Source organism: Scyliorhinus canicula, chromosome 10 (assembly GCF_902713615.1).
Source record: "Scyliorhinus canicula chromosome 10, sScyCan1.1, whole genome shotgun sequence".
Classification (NCBI taxonomy): Eukaryota; Metazoa; Chordata; class Chondrichthyes; order Carcharhiniformes; family Scyliorhinidae; genus Scyliorhinus; species Scyliorhinus canicula.
The window spans coordinates 74,439,523-74,461,496 of NC_052155.1; the positions used below are offsets into that span (position 1 = coordinate 74,439,523).

Genomic DNA, 21,974 nt, shown 5'->3' on the forward strand with positions numbered 1-21,974 from the left:
CAAAACCTTGGGGAAACAGACTGAATATTGTCCTCCAATGCGAAAAACAACCGGTCACCACAACGGTTTCCTGTTAATTTCATATTCAGTCACTCGGTTTTATTCCATGTCAGCTTTGTCAACTGTACCTCAGTTGGTAGCAGTCTTGCCTTTAAATCACAAGGTTCTGAGCTCAAGGTCCACTCCAGCACCCAGGCACAGGGACTGCTGAACTAATGGCGATGCCATATCTCAGGTGAGAAATTAAACCAAGGGCCTATCTAGTCACCATCACATTGCTGTTTGTGGAAACTTGCTGTCTGTGGAAACTCTCTGTCTGCAAATTGGGTACTATGTTTCCTATATTTCTAAAGCACTTAATTGGCTGTAAAACACAGATATTTTGTGGTGGTAATCCATTTGCAGTCGTGAGTACAGATGCAAGTTTTTAAAAATGGGTTTCAACATTGCTGACAAGCTTTGTTATGCCTGCATAAGATGCCCATGAAGTTATGAAGTTGGGCACTGTACTTTTAAAAAATTGTCTAGGTCATTAATACAGATTAAGAAAAATAGTGGTCCCAATACCAAACCTTGGGGATACCTACTAAATATTGTCCTCCATTGCGAAAAACAAGCAGTCACCACAACTGTAGGATGTAAAATTACAATTTGCCTTTGCACAAGATAGAGTCTAGGGAGTTTAAGTGACCATTTTTTTCTGATTTCTGTGCAGACACAGGGTCTCACTCACATTTAGGTATCTCTCTGGGAAGTCACTTAAAATTAACTTCGAGGGTCCGGTGACTGCCTGAAGAGAACTGGCTATTTCTGATAGGTAAAAGGGTCATTGATTTAGCCATTTTAATGTAAATACTAAAGCCCAGTTTAAAATCCATTTTAAACTGGATTTCATCATATAACTTCAAGCATAACATATATTACAAAAAACACACAGTTGGCAGAATTTGCAGTGGCGAAGCACAGATTTTGAAACATTTAAAAAAGCTAGCTAAAGCTTATGCAACATTATATTGAAGGTCAAATTGACATTATAGTTCATATGAGCTCTGCCATTGTTCAAATGAACAGACCGCAGAGTTCAGTACATACCAGTTTAATGATAAGAGCAGAGTTTGCATTCCAACACACATTTAAGAATTCCACATGCAACATTTAATTTTAAAAGTTCAACAAATAATGTTGCACATTGATGATTGACAACTAACCATCCAACCAAATGCATTTGAGACCCATCCAAGCCAATCAGCAGGTTGCAGGGGTAGGGACAGATAGAGTCAGACTGATGACATTCTCTTTAAACATAGAGGTCCGGGCAAACATTTTCCATCCTGGATCACTCTATACCTTTTACCTGACTACTTGCTATCCTTATTTTGTATTTTCATATTTCCACTCTAACTCTTGAACTTTGCGCAAGCTGTTTTGCTTTGAGCAAGAACCATTACTGTATTTTGAAAGTTAAATCTCTTGTAAACCATTAAGCTAATTATTTCCCAAGGTCTTTTGCTGGCAAGGGCTTTAGTGAGAACATTTGATTTGTAACCACAAGATGATCTTATCTCTCAATTATAATCAACGGACACAATAAAAGATTTTTATTTCGCATCCGAGAAGTGTAAATTCTACTGAGTTTTGAAGTGTATACAAGACTACCCTTAAACCGCACGGTAGATTCCTACACTGCCCCTCTCCATTTCAATTACAGACTCCAACGAAAGCTGAAAGACCTCCTGGCCTCATGGAGATGCAAATCGAGATAGCTGGAGGCTATTTCTAACAGGAATGTTGATGAGATATCAAGCTTCCCCAATTGTGTGGCAATTGATTAGCCTGTCAAATCATTTGTGGGAACAATGGGAATCACTGTGGTGGTCACATGATACAAACAGCTTAGTGGTAAGCATCAGCTTATTAATTCACAAGAACAGGTCAGGGCAGTCCGTTTGGGATACAAAGACCAGAGGGAAGATATTTCACTCAGGAAAAGGGAGAACCCTGTCTCGAAGTTCACCAGAGGTAAGGAATGGGGCTATTCTTTAATGTGCAAATTGTATCTTGACTGCAGGGGCTCAGCCACAACTTTGCCTGGAAAAGCATTAAACCTGTTGCTGCATGGAGCAAGTCAGAGTTCATTGCCAGAAACCTCCAACCTTAATTGTCTCCAGGTGAACCAAGAGAGATTGCTCAGGCCTGCAACATTTCCAACTACCATCCCAAGAATGAATTGTAAAAGTGACTTTTTGGATTCTTGAAATCTATGTGCAGCTACATCTTTGGTAAACATCTTTTCTTGAGTTTGTATGTGCCTTGTATAAATGAGGGAGTGGGTGTTGTTGCTATTACATTTCAGATGTTGAGAAAACAAATTTAATCCTATAAGAAATCCAACGTGCCTGTCCACATTAATAGGGTTAAACGTGCCTTCTTTAAAACAGTGCCTTCTTTAAAGCACATCTTGTTGCGGTTAGAATCATAGAATTTCCAGTGTAGAAGGAGGCTATTCGGCAAATCGAGTCTGCACCGGCCCTTGGAAAGGGCACCCTAATTAAGCCACCCTATCCCAGTAACCCAGCCACCCCATCTAACTTTTTTGGACACTAAGGGAAATTTACATGGAACATACAGTGCAGTAGGAGGCCATTCAGCCCATCAAGTCTGCACCAACCTACTTAAGCCCTCACTTCCACTCTATCCCCATAACCCACCTAAACGTTTTTGGATACTATGGGCAATTTAGCATGGCCAAACCACCTAACCTGCACGTCTTTGGACTGTGGGAGGAAACCGCAGCACCCAGAGGAAACCCACGCAAACACAGGGAGAACGTGCAGACTCTGCACAGACAGTGACCCAGCGGGGAATCAAACCTGGGACCCTGGCGCTGTGAAGCCACAATGCTATCCGCTGTGCTACCGTTAGCTGGAAGGCAGAAAGGGAACCAACCTACCATCTGTCCCCTGTCCATAACAGTTTGTCATGTGGCACTTGATCAAATGCCTTTCGGAAGTCCACATAATATACAGCATATCTACCACATTAACCTCACCAGCCCTCTCATTTTATCAAAAAATGCAATTGAATGAGGTAAATATTATTTGCCTTTACAAATATCCAGCAATATCCTGGGTGGGAAGGTTGCTAGAGCTCTTCAGGGAGGTTTAACTAGTTTAGCAGGGGGATGGGAACCAGAGCTACAAATCAGAGGATAGGGTAGCTTTTGAACGGGCAGAAATAATATGCAGCAAGTCTGAGGAAGGACAGATAATTGTCTGAGGAAGGATAAACAGTTGATAGGGCAAAGTTGCACTCAGTGGGAAGGGTTTGCCTGTTTCAATGCACTGAGTGTCAGGAATAAGGGAGATGAGCTTAGAGCATGAATCAGTACTTGGAACTATGATGTTGTGGCCATTACAGAGACATGGATTTGACAGGGGCAGGGATAGTTGTTAGATGTTCCGGGGTTTAGATGTTTTAAGAATAGGAAGGGGAGGGGGGTAGGGGGGAGGGGGGGAGGGGGGGGGGGGAGGGGGGGGGGGGGGGTAGGAGAGGGGGGAGGGGGGAGAGGGGGGAGGGGGGAGGGGGAGGGGGGAGGGGGGGGGGAGAGGGGGGAGGGGGAGGGGAGGGGGGGAGGGAGGAGGAGGGGGGGAGGGGGAGAGGAGGGGGAGGGGGAGAGGAGGGGGAGGGGGAGAGGAGGGGGGAGGGGGATGGGGGGAGGGGGAGGGGGGGGGGGGGGAGGAGGGGGGAGGGGGGGAGGAGGGGGAGGGGGAGGGGAGGGGGGGGAGGGGGGAGGGGGGGAGGGGGAGGGGGGGAGGGGGAGGGGGGGAGGGGGGGGAGGAGGGGGGGAGGGGGAGGGGAGGGGGGAGGGGAGGGGGGGGGGGAGGGGAGGGGGAGGGGAGGGAGGGGAGGGGGGGAGGGGGAGGGGGGGGAGGGAGGGGAGGGGGGGGGAGGGGAGGGGAGGGGGGGGAGGGAGGGGGAGGGGAGGGGGGGGGAGGGGAGGGGGGGGAGGGGAGGGGGGGAGGAGGGGGAGGGGGAGGGTGAGGAGGGGGGGAGGGGTGAGGCGGGGGGAGGGGGGAGGAGGGGGGAGAGGGGAGGAGGGGAGGGGGGAGGGGGGGGAGGGGGAGGGGAGGGGGAGGGGGGAGGGGGGGAGGGGGAGGGGGGAGGGGGGGGGAGGGGGAGGGGGGAGGGGGGGAGGGGGGGGAGGGGAGAGGGGAGGGGGGGAGGGGGGGGAGGGGAGGGGAGGGGGGGAGGGGGGAGGGGGGGAGGGGAGGGGGGAGGGGGGGGGGGAGGGGAGGGGGAGGGGGGGGAGGGGAGGGGGGAGGGGAGGGGGGAGGGGAGGGGAGGGGGAGGGGAGGGGGGAGGGGAGGGGGGAGGGGAGGGGGGAGGGGGAGGGGGGAGGGGAGGGGAGGGGGAGGGGAGGGGGAGGGGAGGGGGGAGGGGAGGGGGGGGGAGGGGGGGGGGAGGGGGGAGGGGAGGGGGGAGGGGAGGGGAGGGGGGAGGGGAGGGGGGAGGGGAGGGGGAGGGGGAGGGGGGGGGAGGGGAGGGGGGGAGGGGAGGGGGGAGGGGAGGGGGGAGGGGAGGGGAGGGGGGGAGGGGAGGGAGGGGAGGGGGAGGGGGGAGGGGAGGGGGGAGGGAGGGGGGGGAGGGGAGGGGGGAGGGGAGGGGGGGGAGGGGAGGGGGAGGGGAGGGGGGAGGGGAGGGGGGAGGGGAGGGGGGAGGGGAGGGGGGAGGGGAGGGGGAGGGAGGGGGGAGGGGAGGGGGGAGGGAGGGGGGAGGGGAGGGGGAGGGGAGGGGGGAGGGGAGGGGGAGGGGGAGGGGAGGGAGGGGGAGGGGAGGGGAGGGGAGGGGAGGGGGGAGGGGAGGGGGGAGGGGAGGGGGGAGGGGAGGGGAGGGGAGGGGGGAGGGGAGGGGAGGGGAGGGGAGGGGGAGGGGAGGGAGGGGGAGGGGGGAGGGGGAGGGGAGGGGGGAGGGGAGGGGAGGGGAGGGGGGGAGGGGGAGGGGAGGGAGGGGAGGGGAGGGAGGGGAGGGGGGGGGAGGGGGGGAGGGGAGGGGGGAGGGGGGGGGAGGGAGGGGAGGGAGGGGAGGGGGGGGAGGGGGGGGAGGGGAGGGGGGGGAGGGGAGGGGGGGGGGGGAGGGGGGGGAGGGGAGGGAGGGGAGGGGGGGGGGAGGGGGGGGAGGGGGGGGGAGGGGGGAGGGAGGGGAGGGAGGGGAGGGGGGAGGGGGGGAGGGGGGGAGGGGGGAGGGGAGGGAGGGGAGGGGGGGGAGGGGGGAGGGGAGGGGGGAGGGGAGGGGGAGGGGGGAGGGGGAGGGGAGGGGGGAGGGGAGGGGAGGGGAGGGGAGGGGAGGGGGAGGGGAGGGGGGAGGGGAGGGGAGGGGAGGGGAGGGGAGGGGGGGAGGGGGGAGGGAGGGGAGGGGGAGGGGAGGGGGAGGGGGAGGGGAGGGGGGAGGGGAGGGGGGAGGGGAGGGGGAGGGGGGAGGGGAGGGGGGAGGGGAGGGGAGGGGGGAGGGGAGGGGGGAGGGGAGGGGGGAGGGGGGAGGGGAGGGGGAGGGGAGGGGGGAGGGGAGGGGGGAGGGGGTGGTACTGTTAATTAGGGAGTGCATCACAGCACCAGAAAAGGAGGTAGTTGAGCAGGTTTTGTCTACTGAGTCAGTATGGGTGGAAGTCAGAAACAAGAAAGGAGCAGTCACTTTATTGGGAGTTTTCTATAGACCCCCCCAATACCAGCAGAGAGATGGAGGAATATATTGAGCGGCAGATCTTGGAAAGGTGCAGAAGTAACAGAGTTGTTGTCATGGATTACTTCAACTTCCCTAATATTGACTGGAGCCTCCTCGGTGCAATGGTTTGGATGCAGCAGATTTTGGCAGGGGTTTCCATGAAAGATTCCTGACTCAATATGTAGATAGGCCGACTAGGGGGAGGCCATATTGGATTTGGTGCTCGGCAATGAACCAGGCCAGGTGTCAGATGTCTCGTTGGGACAGCATTTTGGTGACTGTGACCACAACACCTTGACCTTTACCATAGTCATGGAGAGGGATAGGAACAGACAGTATGGGAAGCTATTTAATTGGGAGGGGGGAAATTCTACTACTATTAGACGGGAGCTGAGGAGCATAAATTAGGAACAGATGTTCTCGGGGAGATGCACAACAGTAATGTCGGGGTTGTTTAAGGAGCACTTGCTGAGAGTGCTGGATAGTTTTGTCCCACTGAGACGAGGTAAGGTGAAGAAGCCTTGGATGACAAGAGAAGCAGAGCTTCTAGTCATGAGGAAGAAGGAAGCTTGCGTAAGGTTGAGGAAGCAAGGATCTGACTTGGCTCCAGAGGATTACAAGGTAGCCAGGAAGGAATGCAAAAATGGAAAATTGCATATGGCTTCAGTCATGGAAACCAGATTGACATCTACCCGGGAATGTGGAATATTGCTCAGGCTATGGATGTGCTCATTTGGAAGCCTCAGGAACTTCATTATTTAATTAAAAACAGACACTGATGAACTGTTAAGATATCTGCAAAGAGGGACAGGTGACTGTTGCAACTTCAATCCAGATTATTAAGCTTCCAGAAATTCAAATTTGAATCTCACTGGATGGGCGACTTTCCCTTGAATGGACATGCCTAGCAACACACCTCTGTAGAATTCACACTTGCCATTGCTTGTTGCTTACTCCAAATAGCAGACATTGGATTCCAAGACACTATCTCTATGTCTGCAATGTAACAAAGAAAAGCTGACAAGACCAATTATCCACGCTTACCCATTTAGCCTCTTATACTAATTCTCTTATATTGAAATCCACTTATCCTAAAACTCAGAAGCGACGACCTGGGGAAGTCTGCAGAATAACACCAACAAGGCTAACATAGCAGAAAAGGGCTGCACCACCGTTGCCTTTTATGAACCCAGGGACTCGGCCCAATTCTAAGCTCCACGCTCACCTATGCAGAAACTGGACCTCCTGATACAACTATTTGTGCCTGACTTCATGACTGACTGGATATTCTTCTCTCCATAGTAATCCTGTTATTCAACCCCCAGCCATCTGAACTTACATGAACTACAATTCAAGATAGGAAAAATAGCTTCCTTCTTTAGCGGACTCTCAAAGACATATAAATTGTTAAACTCTTCTTTTGGTTTATAATAAAAATCGCTTATTGTCACAAGTAGACTTCAATGAAGTTATTGTGAAAAGACGCCTGTTCGGGGAGGCCAGTAAGGGAATTGAGCCCGCGCTGCTGGCCTTTGCATTACAAGCCAGCTGTTTAGCCCACTCTGCTAAACCACCCCCTATGAGTTTATACTCGTCCTTTAACATATCGTTCTTGAGTGCTTATTATTTGACTGGCATAGTGATTAGATTGTTTGGGGCGAGTGTATAGATAAATAATACTCTACTTTTATCCACAGCCTGTTGCTAGTAGCTTAAAATTAACCACGGATTTAGAAACATGCACATCCAAGTATAAAAAAATAAACCACACAGATTACGGAGAGAAGGGCACTTCAATTCATCTCCCTTCTCCTGTCCGTAACACTGTTCTGCTGCAGATTTTATGGGCATCATTATTCCAGTCATAAGTGACAAAAAACGAACAAAAAATGTGAAAAGTGTGATAGGTCCAGATCACTATATTGTTTGAATACAACTTCCTCTGGCATATATTGCAGTGTTTTGACTACATGCTGTTCAACATTCCATTATTTTGCAGATCTTTCATTTCATTGTTAGCTAGATTATGTAAAATGTTGTAGCAAGTATAGGTTCATACATCTACTGCGTCTGGAGGTTCCTCTAGTAAATGTACAGATGCGAGATAAGCAACTAAATATGCACAAAGATAAAGTAAAGTCACCATAGTTCCAGATGACCATAGGCTGCTTTCTCCTTTTGAGGGGGAGAGCGTACTGGTGGTGATTTAACCAGAGGATCATCACACCTCAGGCGAATGACAAGTTTGAAAAGACGGGGCCTTCATGAATAACCTCAGCCGGTACCGAATTGACCCACGCTGCTGGCCTCGCTCTGCATCATGAACCTAGCCAACTGAGCTAAACTGGACCCCAGATATGCATAACATACATAATAGATGTCCGGTTTCCTCCAACAAGTCCCGAAAGATGTTCTGTTAGGTAATTTGGACATTCTGAATTCTCCCACTGTGTACCTGAACAGGCGCCAGAATGTGGCGATTAGGAGCTTTTCACAGTAACTTCATTGCAGTTTTAATGTAAGCCTACTTGTGACAATAAAGTTTATTAAGATGTCATGGATTATAAACTTCTGATCTGCTATTATGTGCAGTTTCGGTTCGTTCTCCATTTGTCATTTAATTACACCCTCTTTCATCCATTTTGCCATTCCATTATCACAGGCTATTTTTCATATTTAATAGTTTTCCTATGATAGATTAAGGCTCGTTCAACTTCATTTTGACTATCTATTAATTCTTCCCCAGTTTACTCCTCTTTCTAAATTGCTGAATATCTTGCCATTCAGTTCTGATGAAGAGTTTAGCCTGGCAAGGTGTAGGCACGGTAGCACAGTGGTTAGCACCGTTGCTTCACAGCGCCAGGGACCCGGGTTCGATTCCCAGCTTGGGTCACGGTCTGTGCAGAGTCAGCATGTCCCTCCCCCACTTGCCCGAGTGGGTTTCCTCCTAGTGCTCCGGTTTCCTCCCACAAGTCCTGAAAGACGTGCTTGTTAGGTGAATTGGACATTTTGAATTCTCTCTCGGTGTACCTGAACAGGTGCATGGCGACTAGGGGGTTTCACAGTCATTTCATTGTAGTGTTAATGTAAGCCTACTTGTGGCACTACTAAAGATTATTATTAGTGATGTATATTCCCATCATTGTTAATTTCAGTTTTTTAAAAACCATCTTCATTCTTTTTATCACATAAAAATGGCATATTTAAATGGTTTGCACCACTATCATACCTGTTCACTATGAAGCACGGTCTTGTCTTGTGAATATACAAACTGAATGGTATGTACTCCTATCCGCTCTGGAAGGATTTTATCCCTGAAATGTAAAAATGTTACAAAATAAGAGTCTGAACAATTCTGTGGCAGTACAAATATCAGAATGTTATAGAAACATGAATATTCATTATGAAATTCTAGAAATGAGTGCAGTATGTGTGTGGTAAGAGGCAATTAAAATGCACGGATAGGTTTTTTAAAAAATTAAGAGAAAGAACAAAGTGATATTTTTCTTAATTCTAGGGTCAGGATTTTCATGTCAGTAATCCCCCTCCATTTCTCCCACCCATCCCCAACTGCCATAGGTGAGCTCCACAGCCTCCTGTAGAAGCACTAGCTTCCTTCAAAATCAACCTAGTTGCTCCAGGGTATGTGTACCTGTCGTGTAACTTAAATTAATACATAGGTTAGAGGGAGTTTGAGCTGTAGAATAACATCAGATCAAACATTCAAAATTCAATATAACAAGGTAAATTATGTGATGTTATTTTTTTAGGACCAAATTTTAATGTCAGGCTAGAACCTTAGCTTAAGAATTTGAAAAATGTTTTTTAAAAAAATATGTTTTTTTAAATTTAGGGTACCCAATTATTTTTTTTTCCAAATGAAGGGGCAATCTAGTGTGGCCAATCCACCTAACCTGCACATCTTTAGGTTGTGGGGGTGAAACCCACGCAGAAATGAGGAGAATGAGCAAACTCCACACGGACAGTGACTCAGGACCAGGATTCGAACCAGAGTCCTCAGCACTGCAGTCCCAGTGCTAACCACTGCGCCACATGCCGCCCTAAGAATTTGAAAAAAATCACAAAGGCACACATTATGAACCCATAACATGTCAACATTCCACTGACATGTTAGACTAGCTCAGTTGTATAAACTGGGCTCAGTAACTGACGTAGAAGCTTCTCATGCACAACAAAGTCAATTTCAGTAGAGACATTGACCCGCTTGTCACTGATGGAGCCTGCTGTGTCCGTGATAGATATATTACAAGTTAAATGCTATTTGTTAACACTAATTTGCAACAAAATATAACTTGACTTCAGAGAAATTCTAAGCCTTGTACCATTTAGGTTCAACATCAGGCACAGTATAACAGTAAAAAAAATTAAAGCTCATGCAAGCATACCAAATGAATGTCCAACACATCTTGGGATTCTTTTACTGTACATTACAAGCAGCACATAAATGCAAGCTGTTGCTCCACACATAATGCATTTAATTTATAACTGTAAAATAAAAACTGTGCAGTCAATACCTGAAAGAGAAATATCCCTCTTTGTCACCTTCCCGTCCTTTGTTGCAGTTTAGAATTGTGGGCTGAAGAAAAACATGCAGAGGCGGTTAACATTTTAGAAAGACTTCATAATTATAACCTACACAGTTACAATATTCCCATTGTATGTAGAATACATTCAACTACTAATTGACTTTTCCATTTGTGAGCAAGAAAGGATTCCTGTTTAAAAGCTGAAAATCATAATTCATAACTGGATCCCAGTATAATTTGTATTGGAATCATGGCAAGAGATGGAAGAGAAAGATCGCTCAAGTTCACAACCCCGCAGTCTTGCAAAATCATGTCAACAATCTGGGGCTGGTTGAGCACAGTGGGCTAAATAGCTGGTTTGGAATGCAGAACGATGCCAGCAGCGCGGGTTCAATTCCCGTACCGGCCTCCCCAAACGGGCACCGGAATGTGGCTTTTCACAGTAACCTCATTGAAGCCTACTTGTGACAATAGGCGATTATTAAGGGCGGCACAGTGGCTAGCACAGTTGCTTCACAGCGCCACGGTCCCGGATTTGATTCGCGCTTGGGTCACTGTCTGTGCGGAGTCTGCACGTTCTCCTCGTGTCTGTGTGGGTTTCCTCCGGGCGCTCCGGTTTCTTCCCACAAGTCCCGAAAGACGTGCTTGTTCGGGGAATTGGACAGTCTGAATTCTCCCTCAGTGTACCCGAACAGGCGCCGGTTTGTGGCGACTATGTGATTTTTACAGTAACTTCATTGCAGTATTAATGTAAGTTTACAATAAGTCTATAGTGAGAACAATAGATATTAATTATTACAATTATTTAAAGAAATATTATGCCGAACTGACAACAGTTCTGAAATTTGAACTCCCGACAGTTCGCCTAGCTAACTTTATGTTTATCAACAACTGACTAGTTTCAAGCAAAATTGAAATTTTGGGTACTCTGGGTTGTGCTCTATTTTTAAAAATTCATTTATGGGATGTGGGTGCCGCTGGTTAGGCCAGCATTTATTGCCCACCACTAGTTGTCCTTCAGAAGGTGGTGGTGAGTTGCCTTCAACTGCTGCCTGTGTAGGTACACCCACAGTGTTGTTAGGGTGGGAGTTCCAGGGTTTTGATCTAGTGACAGTGAAGGGACGGTGATATATTTCCAAGTCGGGGTGGTGAGTGACTTGGAGGGGATCCTCCAGGTGGTGGGGTTCCCAAGTATCTGCTGCTCTTGTCCTTCTAGACTAGAGCATGTGGTCAAAATGGGCTTTTTCTCTCTGGACATGTGTTCCAAAGCACTGCGATAAATTATGGTGCATCTTTCCTGCATGTGCTTTATCTAGAGCATAAATGATGAGCCAGCTCCTAAGTCTTAGTTATACAAATAAAATGCTGAACATCCCTGGCAGCAGCGTGCTTTAAAAAAAATCTTTTGATAGGATGTGGATGTAACTGGCACGGCCAACATTTGTTACCCACCCCTAATTGCTCATGGCCGTTTCATGGGGCAGTTAAGAGTCATTGCAGTGGATCAGAGTCACACGTAGACCAGACCAAGCAAAGATGGCAGATTTCCTTCACTAAAGAACGTTAGTGAAACAGATGGACAGTAAGTTTCCTGCTCACCATTACTGAAAGTTTGTGACATTATTACTACACCGTTGTCAGCAGTGCCCCCCCCCCTCCCCCCCCCCCCCCCCCCCCCCAAGCAGTTTTATATTAAGTCAGTTTGAAATGATGGGATTATATTCCATCTTTTGTTACGCAATGTAGAACTCGACTCCCCAGACATGCCACCACCACCCCACAAAGCCAGGGGGTACACTGAACAAATGAACATTGGCCCAGAATTTGCTGGAGTACACATTTCAGCATGTCCTATCAGTTAGATGGGCTCCTGCACTCTTTAGCTCAAAAATATTTTGCTCACTGGAAGTGTAAAAGTTGGCAACTGGAAATCAGGCATCTGGAATCTTGGGTGAAAAATGGAACCAAAGGGGTCCTTAAGCAATTAGATTTAAGGATTCAGAGATAAACAGAGACAGAATCAAAGAAAAGTTTAATGAATTCAATGACAAATCTGATACCGAAAGAGAAGTAAAGAGATTTTGGAAAGGTTTTGATTATGGGGAAGAAATTTCTTTTTATATTTCAAAATTTGACAAATCTCCATTAATTCACAACCTTAAGGACTGAAACGCCAAACTTTTAAATGCTAATTTTCTGGGCAAGGGTTGATTTGCAGTCACTAAGTTTCACCACAATGCTAAAAGGGTGCTTCTGCAGTTAATTACTTGCGGTGGCCTCATGCAGCAAAAATGCTAAAATAAAAAAGACACTCAGACCTTGGCCTCCTGCACTAATGCAGCTTAACACAAATTTGAGGAACACGCCTCATCTTTTGATTGGGCTTACCTTCCAAACTCAGAGTTCAACATATTCAGATCATAACCTGCAACCCATTTTTTCCAGATGGCTGTTTATCTGTGCCACAATACTAGGGGGAGCACTTCATGCACACACACAGATGCAGTGTCAGCTTGTGACTGTCTAAAGCAGTGGTTCCCAAGTAGGGCCTCACGGTAGCATGGTGGTTAGCATCAATGCTTCACAGCTCCAGGGTCCCAGGTTCGATTCCCGGCTGGGTCACTGTCTGTGTGGAGTCTGCACGTCCTTCCCGTGTGTGCGTGGGTTTCCCCCGGGTGCTCCGGTTTCCTCCCACAGTCCAAAGATGTGCGGGTTAGGTGGATTGGCCATGATAAATTGCCCGTAGTGTAAGGTTAATGGGGGGATTGTTGGGTTACGGGTATATGGGTTACGTGGGTTTAATTAGGGTGATCATTGCTCGGCACAACATCGAGGGCCGAAGGGCCTGTTCTGTGCTGTTCTATGTATCATGAAGACCCCTCCCTCCATGCATTGTGAAAAAAGATGCAGAATTCGTGTAATTAAACTAAAATTAAAAAAAAAATGTTTTCAGAGTATTTCATTTTATACAAAGTAAACAAATCTGTGCGAACCAAATACATTTTACAGAAGCCAAACATTAGAAATAACCCCCAAAACCCAACCCTGCTTACTACCCGACCCCCTTTCCCTTTTTTTGGACATATTTTTTTGGAATTTTGCTGTTTTCTACATAGCTTACAAACGGTGATTATAGTGTATTTACATATGCATAGTTCTTAACCCCCTTCACCCCCCGTTTTAGATGTTTCCTGGTCTTATTTTCTTGTACCGTTCCTGGGGCGTAGGCCCTGTAACTGGTTCTGTTAGTCTGCTGATTTGTCTGGACTTTTCCACCCAGGTGGGGGGGGAATTAGTGTCCCTCCCCATACCAGGCGGTTCAACCTTGGCTGGCCCCCGTTTTGTCCTGGAGATAGTCGGATACCCCGAAGATTGCCACTTTCGGACTTGGCTTCACCCTCACCTCCAACTAGTGGATGACAAGTTAAAGTTCTTTTGTAGCTTATGTAATTAAAGTAAAAGTAACTTTCGTCTTCAGCTTGGTGGTTGGCAACTCCAAGGCCCACAAGTCCAAAGATGTGCAGGTTAGATGGGGTTATGGGGCGGGGGAGTGGCCCTGGATACGGTGCTCTTTCAGAGGGTCAGTGTAGACTCAATGGGCCAAATGCCTCCTTATGCACTGTAGGAATTCAATTTCTAGGGCATCCATGCATCTGCCGAATGGGAAAGAGCCGCACTTGCATGGTTTAGATTTCTTATGTTGGTCAAGCCCATGCATATGACTAACGGGACTTGGAGCTGAAGACAAAGGTCCCAAACACCTGCACAAAAAGCAAAAACTCTGGGAAAAGCGAGACAGACAGGAAGAGATAAAAAAAGGCACGGGAACAGGGAGAAGTTAAAAACGAAGTTCACAGTAAGGGAAGAAGTCAGAGATAATAGGTGTGCTTCAAAAATGTTTGCAGTATAGAGGTGCGCCATGACACATCAAACATTGGGAAACACTGGTCTGAAGTGAAATGCTTTTACGTGCAGCTTTTGCTTTCTGTTGCCAAATTGTGCAATTTTTTTTGCAGGTTGATGTATTTATAAGCATCTCCTTTACAGCACATTTGAGCTTAATTTACGATGGAGAGTTTTATTTAAGGTGTTTCTCTCCACGGATGCTGCCGGACTTGCTGAGTTTATCCAGTAGTTTGTTTTTATTTCAAATTTCCAGCATCCTCAGTTATTTGCTTTCAATGAAATAAAGGAATACTGATTTTCAAATAGTCATTCCAGTTGTGAATGCAAGATACCTGGGAGGGACAGGGAGTGTAGATATTTTTTCCAATAGTTACAAATTTAGGAAAGATACCAAATGTCCGAAGTATTTAAGAAAATCATTGCCCAATGTGGGGTTAAAAGCCATGGTCCTGGGACTAAAAGTTCCAATATCTAACAAATGGACGAGCCGAGTGGTGTACTGCCCCAGCTCCAACTTTTCCAACTGGTTCACCTGCAAAAATAAATGCAGGCTTTTAATAAAACAGGAAGAGAGTCTAAAGATGGCTCCACAAATGAATTTAAGATTGTGTCAACTCTTGAGTGTCCAAAAGGTTAGGTGGGGTTACTGGCTTATGGGGATAAGGTGGAGGAGTGGGCTTAAGTAGGGTGCTCTTTCCAAGGGCCAGTGCACTAGACTCTGGGGTGGTCCCGGCGGATTGGAAATTAGCAAACATGACACCACTGTTTTAAAAACGGAGGTAGGCAGAAAGTGTGTAATTATAGGACAGTGAGCTTAACTTCGGTAGTAGGGAAGATGCTGGAATCTATCAAGGAAGAAATAGCGAGGCATCTGGATGGAAATTGTCCCATTGGGCAGACGCAGCATGGGTTCATAAAGGGCAGGTCGTGCCTAACTAATTTAGTGGAATTTTTTGAGGACATTACCAGTGCAGTAGATAATGGGGAGCCAATGGATGTGGTATATCTTGATTTCCAGAAAGCCTTTGACAAGGTGCCACACAAAAGGTTGCTGCATAAGATAAAGATGCATGGCATTAAGGGTAAAGTAGTAGCATGGATAGAGGATTGGTTAATTAATAGAAAGCAAAGAGTTGGGATAAATGGGTGTTTCTCTGGTTGGCAATCAGTAGCTCATGGTGTCCCTCAGGGATCAGTGTTGGGCCCACAATTTAAGTAGATGATTTGGAGTTGGGGACCAAGGGCAATGTGTCCAAGTTTGCAGACGACACGAAGATGAGTGGTAAAGCAAAAAGTGCAGAGGATACTGGAAGTCTGCAGAGGGATTTGGATAGGTTAAGTGAATGGGCTAGGGTCTGGCAGATGGAATACAATGTTGACAAATGTGAAGTTAACCATTTTGGTAGGAATAACAGCAAAAGGGGTTATTATTTAAATGATAAAATATTAAAACATGCTGCTGTGCAGAGACCTGGGTGTGCTAGTGCATGAATCGCATAAAGTTGGTTTACAGGTGCAACAGGTGATTAAGAAGGCAAATGGAATTTTGTCCTTCATTGCTAGAGGGATGGAGTTTAAGACTAGGGAGGTTATGCTGCAATTGTATAAGGTGTTAGTGAGGCCACACCTGGAGTATTGTGTTCAGGTTTGGTCTCCTTACCTGAGACGTGACGTACTGGCGCTGGAGGGTGTGCAGAGGAGATTCACTAGGTTAATCCCAGAGCTGAAGGGGTTGGATTTCAAGGAGAGGTGGAGTAGACTGGGACTGTACTCGTTGGAATTTAGAAGGATGAGGGGGGAATCTTATAGAAACATATAAAATTATGAAGGGAATAGATAGGATAGATGCGGGCAGGTTGTTTCCACTGGTGGGTAAAAGCAGAACTAGGGGCATAGCCTCAAAATAAGGGGAAGTAGATTTAGGACTGAGTTTAGGAGGAATTTCTTCACCCAAAGGGTTGTGAATCTATGGAATTCCTTGCCCAGTGAAGCAGTTGACGCTCCTTCATTATGGTGTTTAGGCCAGAAAGTGGAGCTGAGCCCACAAAAGATCAGCCATGATCTCATTGAATGGCGGAGCAGGCTCAAGAGGCCAGATAGCCTACTCCTGCTTCTAGTTTTTATGTTCTTATGGGTGGGTCGAATCTTCTGCACGGTAAATTCTATTGACTCTATGATTCACCCCCCCATCGCTTGTTCCTGGAAAGCACCAGAATTTCCTTTACAGATGTGCCAAAACAGTGTAAATACAGCATAATGCCAATTTTCAGTTCAAAAATCAATTAAGTTTGGATGGAGGTGACTGTTCTCCAAACCGCATGCCCCCCCACAAAAATCCTGTTGTTCATCAACATAGTCCTGACTTCATGCAAAATGTAGTTTGTGAATCTCCTGAATTCTGAATAAACTGTAAAGTTATCTAAACAAAAAATTCTAGTGTCTGATAAAATTTCTTGGAAAGCCACAATACATTTTTTGTATTTTTGAATGCTGCTTTATGGTTTGGAATGATCGCATTAAGATCTAAAAAAGCTTCCATTAATGTTTATGGCGTCACTTGCTTTCCACTGGTTTTTGCTCTCTGGTGTAATAAAATTCTCAGGGAATTAAGGGAGGTCAGTATAAATTGTGGCAGTTTGAGGAATTTTGGGCTACAAAAGGAAGATTGTAAAGGCCCCTGTGTTCACCTGGAAGGAGGGCAGTAGATAATAGCAGGATTAGGACGATAGGCCAAAATTGTTATTACTGTTATGCCCAGTAAAGGCATTTTATGTTCACAACTTTAAAACGCAAACTACTCAAGTGTGGAATCTTCTGGAACTGATTTTTTTTTTTTCAAAAATGGACACTGATTGGCAGCACATGATGGCTGCTGACAGTCATTTGCCTTGGATGTGTTTTTGGTCCTGGTACCTTTCAAGGTCAATCAGTACACAAGTAGACATGGAGGTAGTTAGTATTCCAACTGTTCGGGTGGCTAATAATAATAATATTTACTATTGTCACAAGTGGGCTAACACTGCAATGAGGTAACTGTGAAAATCCCCTAGTCGCCACATTACAGAGCTCACTTAACCAGAACCCGAATGAGCAGGTTCTTCCCGGAGGTGGAGGCCAAATGCGAACTGCACTGAGGAGGCCTGGCCAACCACGCCCACATGTTCTGGTCTTACCCCAGACTTGTTGGGTACTGCTTCGAGGCAATGTCCAAGGTGGTGGGGAATGAGGGTGGAGCCATGCCCGAGGGTGGCAGTCTTTGGGGTATCAGAACAGCCTGATCTCTTCATGGGGAGGATAAAACATCCAATACCCAACATATTGGAAATGTCAGTTCAACAAAATATTTTCTGAATTAGTGAGAGGGTAGGCTGACTTGAAAAAAAACATGCGTTTGCCATAACTATAATTCAGACGCTCAGGAGGTCTTCTCTGCCAGTGTGGGTTATGGCAGACTTCTGATGCGTCAACAGAGTAATGTTCATTGGAGACTTATGTCAATTTAGACTTGTAGCTTGAATTTTAAGTTTTATCTAATGCCGATAAAAATGAGATGATGTCAACTTCAGTCATGCCTCCTCTGTCTAGCTTGACTGCAAGAGTTTTTTTCGATATACAAAAGGCAAGATGAGCCAAGGTTGGACATTGGATCACTGGAAAATGAGGCTGGAGAAGTAGGAAAGGGTGTAGGAAAGGGAGTAGGAAAGGAAATGTATTCTCATGTATTTTCTTGAATTCTGTTCAATTCCCTTTTCTTCCCATGTACTGAATGATCTGTTGAGCTGCTTGCAGAAAAATAGTTTTCACTGTACCTCGGTACACGTGACAATAAACAAATCCAATCCAATCCAAAGGGGAACAAAAGGAATAGTAGAGGAACTGAATAGGTATCATGCATCAGTCTTCACGGTGGAAGACACCAGTGGAATACTAGAACTTTCAAGAGAGGCAGTGGGGCAGAGGTGAATGTTGAGGCCAACACCAAGGAGGTGGTTCTGGGAAACTGAAAGGTCCGAAGATGGATAAATCACCTGGACTGGATGGTCCAGCATGGAGTGGGCAGCACGGTAGCACAAGTGGATAGCACTGTGGCTTCACAGTGCCAGGATCCCAGGTTAGATTCCCCGCTGGGTCACTGTCTGTGCAGAGTCTGCACGTTCTCCCCGTGTCTGCGTGGGTTTCCTCCGGGTGCTCCGGTATCCTCCCACAGTCCAAAGACGTGCAGGTTAGGTGGATTGGCGATGATAAATTGCCCTTAGTGACCAAAAAGGTTAGGGAGGGGTTATTGGGTTACGGGGATAGGGTCGAAGTGAGGGCTTAAGTGGGTGGGTGAAGACTCGATGGGCCAAATGGCCGCCTTCTGCACTGAGCGTTCTGTGTTTTATGTCTACACCTCGGGGGTTCTCACGGAGGTAGCGGATAAGATTGTGAAGGCATTATGGTGGTGATCTTTCAGGAATCACTGGAGTTAGGGAGGGTCCCAGAGGACTGGAAAATGGCTAATGTACAACCCTGTTTAATAAAGGGAGCGAGGCAGAATTATAGGCCGGTTAGCCTGACTTTGGTCATTTATAAGATTTTGGAGTCCATTATGAAGGATGAGATTGCAGAGTATTTGGAAGCGCATAGTAATATTGGGCTAGGGCTTCATCAAGGGACGGTCATGCCCGGCAAATCTGTTAGGATTCCTTGAGATGATAAAGAGGAAGTTAGACAAAGGAGAGCCAGTGGACGTGATCTATTTGGATTTCCAGAAGGCCTTTGACAAGGTGCCGCACAGGGGACTGATAAATAAGATAAGAGCCCATGGTGTTAGGAGCAAGGTACTGGCATTGATAGAGGATTGGCTGACTGACAGAAGAGAGTGAGGATAAAGGGGTCTTTTTCAGAATGGCAGCCGGTGACGTGGTGTTCCACAGAGGTCAGTGTTGGGACCACAGCTATGCACGATATGCACTGACGATCTGGAAGGAACTGAGGGCATTGTTGCCAGGTTTCCAGATGATACAAAGAGGGACAGGGAGTATTGAGGAAGCAGAGAGGCTGCAGAAGGACCTGGACAGGCTAGAGAGTAGGCAAAAAAAGTGGCAGATTGAATACAATGTAGAAAAGATTGATGTTACGCATTTTGATAAGAATAAAGGCATAAACTATCTTCTAAATAAGGAAAGTCTTTGGAAATCTGAAGCACAACAGGACTTAAGAGAAGAACTCTTAAGGTTAACATGCAGGTTCAGTTGGCACTAAGGAAGGCAAATTGCAATGTTAACATTCATTTCGAGAGAGCTAGAATAGCAGCACTGTAGCACAGTGGTCAGCACTGCTGCTTCACAGTGCCAGGAACCTTGGGTGACTGTGTGGAGTTTGCACTATCTCCCCATGTCTGCGTGGGTTTTCTCCGGGTGCTCAGGTTTCCTCCCACAGTCCAAAGTTCTGCTGATTTAGTGGGGATGGGGGAGGGGTCAGTGCAGATTCAATCTCACAATGAACCGGCTTGTAAAGTACGGCAAGCCAGACAAGACAAACAATGGTCTATGGATGCAGATACTTCCAGACTATCTCAAAAGGACAAATTTCAGAGTTGAGGTGTCACGAGCAATCTCTTGAAGCCACCCAAAAAAGGTATTTCCTGATTTGAATGCGTTGTTCAGAAGCAAAGACCACGATTGTCTCAAATCCTTAGGGTGAATGTCTGCAAACAATAATCCAGGCTGTGGAAATGAATATAAACCCAACGCCACATTTGGAAAGGGGCTGAGAAACCAAATGGCAAGGCAGCAATGCTGCTCTCCCAATTTATTCTTTAAGATTTTGTCTGCAAAAAGATACATCAACAACTGCAGCAGAAAGGGTAGCAATATGTATGTCTCAAAAACTGGAGACAGCAAAGCCTCCAAAGTCTTTCCTTCTCAAGTCCACCAATACAGCAAACCAACCTGGTAACAAGTCTACAAGTGACTAAATTTGTGATCTGCAGAAAGTCCAACTCTTCAAGAGAATCCGGCAATGATTGCCATGAATTCCTTTCACAGCTCTTCTGGACACATCTTTTTTTCTTTACGATACCCACTACCACGCTGCTGAATTCATTTAATTACACTTCAGGAGCAAAATATTACTTTCCCAGGCCTGCATCAGGCCTTTCCCAAGACAAACCAAACATGTAAATTAACAATTGTTTATAACTTATAAAAGTACGCCTTTCTCTTTAACTATTTTCCTTGAGTGTGCTTACATGTGCATGATGTGGCGTGTGTGTCTGGATGTGAGAGTGACGTAGCACCAGATTTTCAGGGTAACCGTGTGAATACATAATCCTTATTTAAACTGATGGAAACCTTGCTGCTGGTTATTTGACTTGTCCACAGTCAGGGATTAAGAAACGCATACCTTTTCCTTTTCAAACACATATTGATTATGGATGGCAAGGAAAGCAATAGGAGTTTCAGTTCTCGCTCATCCCAATCTGCAACAACTGCATTAATATCAGCTATTCGTTTAACTTACATTGGATGATGGTCGCTGACCCCTCCAGAGTCTCATGGTAAGATCGCCTGGTTTGATATTTTTCATTGCACTACCATCTTCAGAAGTAACACTAACTATGAACTCTAGAAGAGAATTATACAAAAAAATATTGTGTTTACATGTTAGATTTTCTTCACACATTTGGGTTAGGTTATTGTAAATTCCTTTATCATACTAGGTTATTTTCAAGCACAATCATGATCCTCAAAAGCACGTTGTGAAAAAATAAGCAGAGGAAATGCTGCATCAATAATTGGTTTGTGGAGTTAACTTGTGTATCATGATTTGTATATTACTCCAAATGTCTTCTTTTGCCTTTTCTATGTAAACACATTCATAGTTTCATTCAATACAAAAACTAGATTTGTGTTCTTTACTCAAACATTCTGGCATTAACAGTCACCAAAAGCTAGAATGATCTCTACTAAATTTCTGGGTCAGGGCATTTGAAAGGTAGCCTTAACAAGAATAACATGGTTAACTAAATATCATTTCATATTTAGCCAGTAATGGAATATAATCATCAAATTTGGCAGGTTGCAAAGAAAACGTGTTTTTCGAATAATGAAAAGAACTTGCAGTTGTTTAGCACATCACATACCCAAGGCATCCAAATCAATCTGCAAACAAATTGTTTTTCAAAAGCAGTCACTGCTATTATATAGTTCTATGACTAGACAAACTTAATCCAACACCTTAAAATCAATTTTCTCCAAAACCATAGCTAGGAAGTCAGGTCATCATAAAATTACAATGGAAGAACAAGAATAGTCTGCACTGAAACCAGGTCTTCACATTCTCATCCCATGTTGCATATTCGTAAAATTCTTCAACCTTTCCTTATTTGACCCTGAAAGATCTCTCCTGAGCAAAGGCCTCTGTTTCATCTCCTTATGCTCCCACTTCAATTAATTGCAAGTACTGAGCTCTTCTCGTCATTTTTGCTCCCAGCCTACTCCTTTGGCCAGGAGTCATTCCCTTGCCGACTCTCTTATCCATTTCCCACCCCCAACCTGGATTCCTCCCCCTCTAGCATCCAATCTTTCTTGATATATTCCTAGAATTGCAGGCACGATAGTCGACCATCTCAATTTCTCCATTGTCCTCACTTACTCTTGCATATTCCCCTTTGAACTTGCTGCACTCTTATTTTCTCATGTCCAACCCTAAACATAGCCCTCAAACCTGATCAGGACGGTGCTGTTGTTCTCTAGTGAACTGACCTCTAACACCCCATGACACATAAACTCAAAAGTGATCAAGCCATCATTTCCAATT

At 46.2% G+C, this 21,974-nt stretch overlaps 1 protein-coding gene across 3 annotated transcripts in view; it reads right to left on the minus strand.

The window, feature by feature from the left end:
- smchd1 (structural maintenance of chromosomes flexible hinge domain containing 1) overlaps positions 1–21,974 on the minus strand; it is a 217,226-nt gene that overhangs the window by 40,421 nt on the left and 154,831 nt on the right. For all 3 annotated transcript variants that reach the window (XM_038809195.1, XM_038809194.1, XM_038809196.1), the window contains 3 exons: positions 20,676–20,779; positions 10,254–10,315; positions 8,948–9,032 (listed from right to left, as the gene is read on the minus strand). In XM_038809195.1, coding sequence (XP_038665123.1) covers positions 8,948–9,032; positions 10,254–10,315; positions 20,676–20,779 — 251 coding nt within the window. The remainder of the gene's footprint in view (positions 1–8,947; positions 9,033–10,253; positions 10,316–20,675; positions 20,780–21,974) is intronic.